The sequence below is a fragment of the Mytilus galloprovincialis genome, chromosome 9 (assembly GCF_965363235.1).
Source record: "Mytilus galloprovincialis chromosome 9, xbMytGall1.hap1.1, whole genome shotgun sequence".
Lineage (NCBI taxonomy): Eukaryota > Metazoa > Mollusca > Bivalvia > Mytilida > Mytilidae > Mytilus > Mytilus galloprovincialis.
In genome coordinates, this window is record NC_134846.1 from 71,561,936 (window position 1) to 71,573,053 (window position 11,118).

Here is an 11,118-nt window from a genome sequence, read left to right on the forward strand (position 1 = left end):
ATATGTTTTATTTTAAGAAAGAAAATTTTTTATGTTTACATTTAGTAAAATTTTAATTAATTTGTTTATTTAATTTTACCTATGCTGTGGCATTAGTACTCGAAATGTCACAGTTTGCTCAAAGCACTTTATTTTGAAATATTAATTGTAATTAGCATATGTCACTTTGAAAGTTTAAGATTTTATCAAAACATTATAGGATTAGGCTTTGTTAATAACGTCTATTTTTGCTAATAAGAGTACTATTAACATGTTGGGACAAATTGAGTTATTTTGGATTTTAGTATAAATATCGTTGGGAAATTTTGTAAAAGCAGTCAGTGTTTCGGAAGCGTAACCTCACACTACTCATGTCATTATACTGGACCTTTAAGAATGCCTACCAGTTGGCTGTGTAGTGTTGAGACAAATTTATCTCAGACTCATAAATTAACTTTGAAAAATACTTTTATTTTGAGACTTTTTATATTTGATTTTGAGATTAAGTTCAATTTATGATTTAGTAATTTTGGCATTTATTTTATATTTTACATTTTAAGGAGCAATAGTTTAACTTTGGATTTGATATTTAGATTTGATACTTTGTACTTTGATTAGATTATTATTATTATTATTTGGAATTGTTTACTAATTGATTTGTTATCATTTTTCGTCTAAATTGTTATAGTAATTTAATTATGAAAATCTTCCTTGCGTTTAAGCTATGCCTATCAGAACATTAAGTCTAGCGATAGACTGACCCCCTGTCCCTTGGTTCCAGCACATACGAGTTAGAGTTAGCTCCCCCTTATCTAACAGTGCTCTGGAGTGAACCTTGGTGACAAATGTAGCAAGCTTGGTTTACATACGCCAAAACATATCATAATTATTATTGCAAGATTTCCTTTCCAAGGCTTGAAAAAATAAAGATAAAATTTGTTAAAGTTTTTGTACTTTTACACATTTATTTCAAAGACCTTCTCTTTTCATGTACATGTTGCCTAGACAGCTATTTCACAATACTGTTCAGCTTGTTTATCACTTTGGTATAACAGTAATGTAACGATTGTTTGGTTCTTCAAGCTTCCCGTTTTCTTATTATGTAACATAATCTTTCACATCATGGCATTTTTGTACCTGAATCTTAAATTCATTACCGGTAGTTTGCTAAACACATAACTGTTCTTCGGACTGATTAAATATCAGAGGTCATCAACTTCATCTAATCTGTACTTAAGAATATTGTCATGACCTTGAAACAGGAAGTAACCGGAAAACTTTTGACCTTTAAGATACAGTGGAAACCATAATTTATCGTCAGGCCACATCTTATCAAATGGAATGTTAGTGGTATCAAACCACTCTGGTCTCATCTCTGAAAATGAATAAAAAATGTTATTACATTTGTACATATTGATATATTATGAATTTAGGGGTTCAATGTGTTTTCCGCATGATTTTGAAGGAATGAAATCTGATCTTTTTGATAATCAAGATGGGAAAAAAATCTTAAGTAAATAACTCAACCAAAGGCAATCTGAACAGAAGTAATTAGTTACAGTCTGCTAAACACAAATCAGCCAGATAAGGCATTATCCAATATTGCATTTTTAAGAAGCACATTCACCAAGATATGGAGATATTTTTTTTTTTTTTTTTTTTAGATATAATGAATGAACTGTGTTCTTGTTTTTTCGATATAATGGACGTGATTCTGTTCATTTCTCATACATTTTCAACAAAAGAAAATGTTTGTACCAAGTGCGTGTACCAAGTACATTTAATATGAGTTGTTTTCCATTTGTTTAAAGTGTTTGAGCTGTTAATTTTGCCATTTGTGTAGGGACTTTCTGTTTTAAATTTTTATTGGAGTTTGATAATTTTGTGGTTTTACTTTTTACTGATATAAAATATTTTATAAATGGTAAAAACAAAAAACTCTTAATGAATTGATGTAACAGGGCAAGTGTCTTCTGCTATGCATCAACTACCATGCAAAAAATATGAAATATATTTGTCAGGAAAATGAATTATGGGATAAAATATGGACAGGTACCTGAAGATTCTTCTACTGTACCAGTAAACTGTTCTGTTGTAAACACATGGACTTCCAATAGCTGTGGGTCTCCAACAAATTCAAATTTCAACAAACCTATCTTCTCCAGGATATTACTCACCAGACCACATTCTTCTCTTAATTCTCTAAAAGATAAAATATCTTGCCATAACTTGTGAAAATATACAAATATACTAACATTTAAAGAGCCTTTGGTGAGCAAGCTCACTTATCTCCTTCCCTCAAGTAAAAGGGAAAAGCTTTTAATAACCAGATGGCATAGTTTTTTTCTGCTAACCTTAAAGTATTCTTCTATTTGATTATTCCTCAAAACAGTAATATCATCTTACACAAATCTATTTCAGTAACCCTGACCTTGAACTAAGACATAGTAATGGATAGGACATACATGAAGTGACCTCAAATTCATATCAATAAAGATTCCCCTCTCATTATATGTGACCATAGATCCAAGAAAGGTTTCAATGTCATATCTATTATTTGTATAAGTACCTAGAAACCACTCATCTGTACAAAAGTGTTATATTTTATGTAGCTACAACCTTGACCTTTGAAATACTGACCCCCAAATCAATAGGGATTTACCTGTATTTATAGAACAAATCCTGGCCAATTTTTTGAAACTTTGTCCTTGACCTTTGAGATCAAAAATTTATTGGGAAATTTCTCTTATTAATATATGTGATACAAATAAGGTTGCAATACCATATGTTGTATTTGATTCAGCATCAAGAACCATTTTTCTGCACACATTTTAATCTTGATATTTGACTCATTACCAATAGAGATCTTTCTCTCAAATGTGATCACATATTCAAGTGAGATTGCAAGTTGCTATACAGTATTCAGCATCTGGAACTAAAATTGACTTGACAGACTGACAAATGGAATGACTTTTGGGGGCAAAAACAATACACCCTGTCACTTTAATTCATATTGTGGTGTATAATTTGTAGCAGGGGATTTAATTACATTTGTATATAGAATGAACAGAGTTGAAGGTCAAATGAGTAAAGTCAGTTATAAAACTGGATATCAACATTCAAAGTATGGGGGTGAGATAAGACTTATTTGGTGACAGGTGGAGTTATATACATAAATGTTAGATGATATGATAATCTTCATATTTCCCAAAAACTCGGTATCAATTTCTCCTTTCCTGGGTTTTAATCATTATGCTGATGTATTTGTCTCTCTTAGTTTTTTTTAGTAACAGTATAATAATAATAATATTATTAAATTCTTTATTTAAAGAGGGTAAACTGAGTTAGTTACAATAAACATCTTCCCTGAGGCCCTCACATACAAATTACAATACAATCAAAAACAGATATTTACACATAGTTAATTTACAGTCATGTAATTCAAAGTATTGTTATTAACATCAGATAATCAAATGAAAATAAAAAATAAACAAAAACATTGTAGAAAACATTTCTTATCAAGATTGTGTTAGGTACTTCTTGCTTAAAAGTAAAAGTGTTTTGAGCTTTACACATTTTGTGTGGTAGTTCATTCCATAACATTGATTCAGAATAAACAAAGGATTTCTTTAAAAGCTCAGCTTTTGGCTTTCGAACTATCAGATTACCTTGAGCGACACCTCAAGGAGTAAGGATTATTATCTGATTTCAGTTTAAACTTTTGAACTAGGTACATTGGTACTTCCATACACATACATTTATATAGAAGTAAATATTTGTGGTATTTTATTCTGTTGTCAACTGTCATCCACCCAAGATTTTTTAATAAGGGGCTGAGGGGGATAAAGGATCTGCATCTAGAATTAATCTTGCTGCCCTTTTTTGGAGTTTTAAAATTCTTGTTATCCCTTCATTTTTACATTCACCGTAAATAATACAGCAGTAGTCAATTAAGGGCAAAATATACCCATTGCATACAAAAGATGTGGTATGATTGCCAATGAGACAACTGTCCACAAGAAACCAAAATGACACAGACATTAACAACTATAGGTCACCGTATGGCCTTCAACAATGAGCAAAGCCCATACCGCATAGTCAGCTATAATAGGCCCCGATATGACAATTTAAAACAATTCAAAAGTGAAAACAAATGGCCTCATTTAAATAAAAAAATGAACGAAAAACAAAAATGTAACACAAAAACAAACGACAACCACTGAATTACAGGCTCCTGACTTGGGACAGGCACATACATAAATAATGTGGCGGGGTTAAACATGTTACCGGGATCCCAACCCTCCCCCTAACCTGGGACAGTGGTATAACAGTACAACATAAGAACAAACTATAAAAATCAGTTGAATAAGGCTTAACTCATCAGATGGACAAAAATACAAGTGGACGATGCCGGGTACTTGTACATCCCGACAACAAAAAGACACTAGGAACAGATTTGATGAGAGTACTCGCAGTTATCTGACAGCTAGTTCAAAGCCACTAACAACTAATACAAAAATCATGCATCTCAGACTAAACTATCAATCCGTACACATCCAACATCCAATGGATTTAGTGTAAAGACATCATAAACAGTCAGAGAAAAACATGACCTTGTGCAATGCCAGTTACAGGTATCGACAGATTGTAGATAATATGTTTTCCTTGCATTTATATCTAAAAATTTCTTTATTTTAGAAAGAAGGTATATTCTGGATGATATATTAGCACAAACTTGATCAATTTGATTTCTCCAATTAAGTGTGCTGTCAATTTTAACACCTAATAATTTTTCACATGAAGAATTTTGTAATACAAGTTTGGTTGATAAGTCTGAATTGATAGTTTCTGTTTTGTTCCAGTAACCAAACATTTTGTTTTATTTGCATTAATGAACATGTCATTCATTTTACACCACTCTTTAACCCTGTATAAATCTTCTTGAACATCATCATGTATATTTTCTATGATTTTCCCAGATTTATGAAGAGTGGTGTCATCCGCATATAGGTCTGTTTCACAATTTTCATTGCATAAGGGGAGGTCGTTTATAAATAGTACAAACAATAGGGGACCAAGTATAGAAACTTGAGGGACACCAAATTTTACATGTTTTTGTTCAGAATAAACATTACAAATGTTTACCTGCTGTTTTCTGTTATTGAGGTATGACTTGAAAAAACTAACAGTAGCCTCACTAAATCCATAAACAGTGGAAGCAATTGATAATTAAAGATAAGGCTGTAAACCCAAATTCTTACAGTGTCATAAAATCTATGAATTCCTTATAAATCATGTACATTGTAGGTTTGTAGAAGTTAAACTTAACAAACTGTTTCCATTAAATGTTCAACTATAAATCATAGTTCAAGCCATGCATGTGTTGTTCTGATGAACCGAGTTGAAAATTCTTTTTTTTAACAAATGATTGTAACTCTATCATTTCCATATTGTCAGCAATTGATCTTTTCCAAAGTTTATATAAATTTCTCTCATCAAATTTTTGTAAGCTTATGCTTCAGGGAACAATGGCATACAACTTTTTGACAGTCCAGTAGGTTATCAACAAGCATCATCTTTGCATCATTTCCCTAAATTATAGCGAAATTGGACCTCCAATGGATTTTGAAATTAGGCAATTTTATTATAAACAGTTGTTTATGATTGTTTCTTGAAGTAGAAAATTGGCAAAATTAAATGAAAGATATATAAATGTTGATAAAAGATCAATTACAAATGTTTACCTTTTTGCACCATCAATAATAGTTTCTTGCTTTTCTACTTTTCCACCAAATCCATTCCACCTTCCTTCACCAAATCCTCTTTTTTTCATTCCAAGTAAAATTCTTTTTCCATCTCTAACTAGAACAAGTGTCAAGATTTTGTTCATCATTGCCTAAAAAACTAAAACAAATATAAAAAGAATATTTAGTAATGTTTCCAGAAATGGTGCATGCTTTAAATTCCATGGAATAAAGAGAAAACTTGTAAAATTGGCATGTTCCATGATCCATATGAAAATCAGAACTTCAATTCTTTTAAGACATCTTTAAAACCTCAGTATCATTTCCATGAAGATGTTTTGGTGCTCATCTAATTCTGGTATCAACTATATCCAAACAAAGAGACTCTTATAGATTAGAACAATGTATGTATATTGTGATACAATTTGCCTAGAGTTGACTGGTAGGTTATTGGTGATGATCACCAAGAATTATAAGGAAAAACATCACTGTACATGTTATTTCTGTGGATTTATTTATTTTAGTGGGTTACATAATACACTTTTCATCAATTGAGGAAAACTTGTAATTCCATAGAAATCTGATTTTGTGGTTTTTCCATAGCCTGCATACAAGTCTTTACAAAATGTATACTTTATTAAAATCTAAACTTGTCTTAGTTTACCCACAAAAATAGGTATCCCATTGACAATGAATCCACAGTAATGTAAATATAACATGGTGTAATAAATGAAACAATATACAATAAAAACTAGATTGAGACAAGTGCCTGTGGTCTTTTGACAGAAAAATGGGAAAGTCCCAATAACTATCAAGAATCAACTATGATCAACTATCTTCCTAGTCAGAGATTACTCTGATGTCCAATGGCTGTTTTGACAGACAAGCTGGGACCAATTCGGACTACTATCTTCCCTGAATGTTTTGACAATTACTATGATTGTATAACAAAAGGGAATGCATCTTACTAAGACTATGCTATTACAAATGGCGGATCCATAAAAGGGGGGGTGGGGGTCCAGGTGTTAGAAACTCCCCCTTTTTAATGATCGATGCATCTAAATAGGGACATGTAATTGGAACACCGCCTGTTTTTCGAACCTCCCCCCTCTTTAAAAAATTGCTGGATTGGAGCATTCGCCCCTACTATAAGCATGATAAGTCATAAAGGTTTTTATATTTTTTTTTAAACCAGCCGATCTAACACGGAAAACATACATACATCAAATTAAAACACTTAAGTCTAACCTGCTTAAGTAAAATATGGCAAATCTATTTAACTTCTTGGTTGTTTTTGTTTTTAAAAAGTAAACAAACGATGATCCAACCGGGGAGATTTCAAAACAAAACAACACGTTTTCTACTTTCCTTTTCAATACAAGCGTCTGACTGAAAATAATCGTTTGTAAGATGCAAAAATTACCTAACCAATCACCAAAAGGACTCTTTAACGGTAGCATACAATAACGACCTGTATAAATAAAGGCAACAGTAGTATACCGCTGTTCAAAACTCGTAAATCTATGGACAAAAAACAAAATCGGGGTAGCAAACTAAAACTGAGGGAAACGCATTAAATATAAGAGTATTCGATGTTTGCTATACCACGGTCAATTTCAATGCGTTTTGTGACTATACCACTATAACAATTGCAATGGAAGGATTTTTTTGCAGTGTTTTGATAAATGATTTTACTTTGTATCTATGTATCATTTCTGAAACATTGAATGTTTATCAAGGGTTTATATTTTGTATAAAGTCAATAATTATGTATTTTGCCTCAAATACGCAAATGAAAGTTCCGAAAACTGTACCAATACAAAACAACATGTTTTGGGAAATTATAGCAAAACTTTTGGTTGACAAACTTTTATTCGTTATTGCTAAAAAAAATTAACTTAACAGTAGTGTCATTTTCACCCTACCAGGCAGTTTACCTCTATTACTTATTATGATGTGGACTAGTCATTGTTGAATCTCGGATTGGATTGAATAATTATTAGTTTCAAACTTTTTTTTACACATGCATGAATGTGTACAGTAATTCAAATGACCGTTTATATCTGACTATGCGGTATGGGTTTTGCTCATTGTTGAATGCCATACGGCGACCTAAAAGGTCATTTTTTTAAAAAGAGAAATGCAAAAATACAATTTCATGCACGGCTATGTCAGATACAAGTATTGTTTATCACAACAACAAAAACAAACTCTTTTGTTCTGTCTCATTATAATGATATAACACATCACAATCTTAACAGTGAACATCACTGTTAAGATTGTGATGTTTTCCCTCAATATTGACACAAATGGACGACTTCACACTAAAATCTATTTCTATTTCAACTTCCTAATTATCAATTTCCCATATCTCAGCAGAAACATACTCTCTGTCCCATCGTATGGTGTGTGCATATCTCAGTTGATACATTATGCCCGTTCATGTTTATTTCATAATGAATTCATCTACAAACGCAGAAACTGTTCAAACAGAGTTTTGAGGAGAAACGATTAAAATTGACATTCTGTTAATTTTATGGACCCCATCAAGAATAGGTTGATCTATACAATCTATGTATAAACTAACTATCTAAGGCCGTGTTCACATTGACCTAAACTCGGTATTGTTTTACCATGTATATTTAAGGAAGAAACGATTTTTGAATAAAATTGAAATTTTTAACAATTATTAATAAAGTTCTTTACAGAAATATTTGTCAAAACTTGACATATATCTATTTGTTATGAAAAAACCTTTACGTATCATTCATTCAAGACTTAAAGAATCACCATTGCAGAACACATAATTCATTTAGAAAAGGTCTTCCCGAATCGACTGGACGTACACAGAAACATTTGCCAATGGTCTTTACTCAAACAACGATTCACTCATAAATGCATAACTGAAAAAAGTGTGAGGTAAATTGTATTGTATGTCTAGTATCTCCGATCCGTTAAAATACACTTAGAAATCATAATAAAAAAATTACCCCCTCCCTTTGCCAAATACTCCTTGGAGAAGAAATATCATTTGAAACAAACAAAAAAGATAGAAATGTAGTGATCCTTAACATCTCAATCCTTGTTCGAGCTTCGTCTGTAAGCACACTACGTTTTTATTCAATTTTTTTACGATGCTAGCAATAAAATATTTTTTTTCAATATTACGTAAAAAAAATCCAGTGTCTATGCTGGGTTTCGAACTCAAGACCTTTAGCATATCAACCCACGACACATCTTCATCCACTACACTAGGACTTCTGGATTCCAACTATTAGTAATTAAACATACTCAAAGAAAGCAAGATATTTTTATAAGTGGGGCGAGTTTGGAGACCTTTATTCAGTGGAATTTAAACCCTTTTCGTTAGTAAGTAAGTTATCAGACTGATTGTTCAATTTGATTTTACACTTTTTCAAAATGGGGCGAGTCGGTAAGGGGACAACCATTTGATATTCTGGGAGGGGCCAGGAGGATTTTGAAAATAAATAACTCAGCCTTGATAATCACAAAAATAGATGGTTTGTTCTGTGGTAGTTTGAAAATAAATTACCTGACTTGCAATGTATCAGTTGAAAATAGATAACTCAGCAGGTCTGATTGTACTTCCTAGGTATTTAAATGTTTCTGTGATGGGAAGATCTCCCATCTACTAAGACAGGTGCTGTGTTATTGATATTTATAGGGTCATGACTTCTGTTTTCGTTTGGCTAATTTTAAGTCCAACTTGACTGGCAAAAGTATTAAGGCGGTTTGTCTTCTCTTGGAAATGATGGTGTGTGTGAGATTAAAGAGCAAGATCAACATCAAAATCGAGATCTTCTAATGTTGATAAAATGTTCCATCTTATTCCTCTTGGAGCATCTTTTGAATCAGTGGTGTACATGAGGTTAAAAGTAAAATCACAAAAATACTGAACTCAGAGGTAAATTCAAAAGGAAAGTCCCTAATCAAATGGCAAAATCAAAAGCTCAAACACATCAAACGAATGGATAACATCGGTTATATTCGGCTGACTTGGCACAGACATTTTCTATAATGTAGTAAATGGTGAATTGAAGTTGGTTTTATAGCTATCTAAACCTATCGCTTGTATGACAGTCGCTTGATTAAAATTCCACATTAAGGTTGCTATAGATATAAGCATAATATTGATTGATTAATCATTGCTTCACGTCTAGTTTGAATTATACTATGCATTTTAAGTTAATACATTGCGTAGGTTCTGCCACCTTGTTGGATGGGAGAGAAATTATCCTTGTAGCATGACTAAGCATATCACCTACGGAATGCCAGAGTGTTGTTGCGAACATAATTTAACAACCAAAGAACGTGGAATTCAGCTTACGTGAGGCAACGGATTTATCGACCCCTTTCAATCGGGCCCGGGATGTGGCTGTGTAAATATACATCCAGCATAGCCGACGCGGGCGCACTATTTTTAAAGTATAGAAGACGTTGCTTATTAGAAAACTTGTGCCTAATCCATTTTTCCTTTTTTAACAAGAAAATATGTTTAAACTTACTTCTTCTATCGTCAGGGAATGAGTTACCATATTTCTAGACTGAAGTAAAACCTAGTCTGAATGAGATGATTGTAATTCGCTACTGTGGAATTTACTTTAAATAAATCATTATTGTCATATTTAAATTCATATATTAAGGAGATAATTAATGCAGTAAAATGATAATTGCAATATGTTGTAGTAAATATCTTCATTTTTCTAGGTTTGTTTTCATGGTTTTGAATTGAAGATTGTGGTGCTTTTGAGGCAACTTTAACATTACAATATCAGTAAAATATTGGTCGTTTATAGAAATAAGAAGATGTGGCATGAGAGCCAATGAGACAGCTCTCCATCCAAGTCAAAATGTATCAGTGAAAAAACACACAATTTTAGCCGTGGTGTAGTGGTTAGTGCATCGGACTCAGTACTAACACAAAGGTTCCTGGTTCGATTCCCGGCTCTCCCTTGACACCATTTGCGAGTATGGTCTTGAGGAAACGATGATAGTCCGTCGAATGGCTGACCCGTGTTAAGAGAGAGAGCCATATCTCTTGCACGTTAAAGACACCCTTGTAGATTTCGAAAAAGAGTAGGCTAATGCCACTACAAGGCAGCACTGGCACCCGCAAAGTTGAAAGGGATTAACATAAGTTGCAAATCTTGTTTCCTAATCCACTATAAACAAATATGTTTAAACTAAACACAATTTTAGGTCAAAGTGCGGCCTTCAAAACGGAACATTGGCTCACACCGAACCACTCATTGGCACTCAAACCAGATCTTCTATTTCTATCTACAGACGTATACCTGACAAAACTTTGCTACAGGTTTTGAAAAAGAAGACAAAATTTATAAGGGTGACATACAAACTAAAAACTCGTAAGTGG

At 32.5% G+C, this 11,118-nt stretch overlaps 1 protein-coding gene across 2 annotated transcripts; it reads right to left on the reverse strand.

Annotated features, from left to right (window-relative positions):
- Positions 1–914: 914 nt before the first annotated feature.
- Positions 915–7,124, reverse strand: LOC143045835 (oxidized purine nucleoside triphosphate hydrolase-like). 2 transcript variants are annotated; one of them, XM_076218624.1, is made up of 4 exons: positions 6,972–7,124; positions 5,724–5,875; positions 2,036–2,181; positions 915–1,354 (listed from the first exon to the last, which is right to left on the reverse strand). In XM_076218624.1, exons 2-4 carry the CDS (start codon positions 5,870–5,872, stop codon positions 1,182–1,184), a joined length of 468 nt encoding a protein of 155 aa, XP_076074739.1. In that variant the 5' UTR covers positions 5,873–5,875; positions 6,972–7,124; the 3' UTR covers positions 915–1,181. The 2 variants fall into 2 exon arrangements, with proteins under 2 accessions (XP_076074739.1, XP_076074738.1); XM_076218623.1 differs by having other exon boundaries at positions 5,724–5,883; positions 6,972–7,113.
- Between the last annotated feature and the right edge of the window lie 3,994 nt (positions 7,125–11,118).

Bases quoted from the DNA above. Each gene is read 5' to 3' on its own strand.
- LOC143045835 (XM_076218624.1), bottom strand. From the start codon at position 5,872: ATGATGAACAAAATCTTGACACTTGTTCTAGTTAGAGATGGAAAAAGA. The intron at 2,182-5,723 runs GTAAACATTTGT...TTTATCTTTTAG, and splicing joins ATTATTGATGGTGCAAAAAG to AGAATTAAGAGAAGAATGTG. The intron at 1,355-2,035 runs GTACCTGTCCAT...ATTCATTTTCAG, and splicing joins TACAGTAGAAGAATCTTCAG to AGATGAGACCAGAGTGGTTT.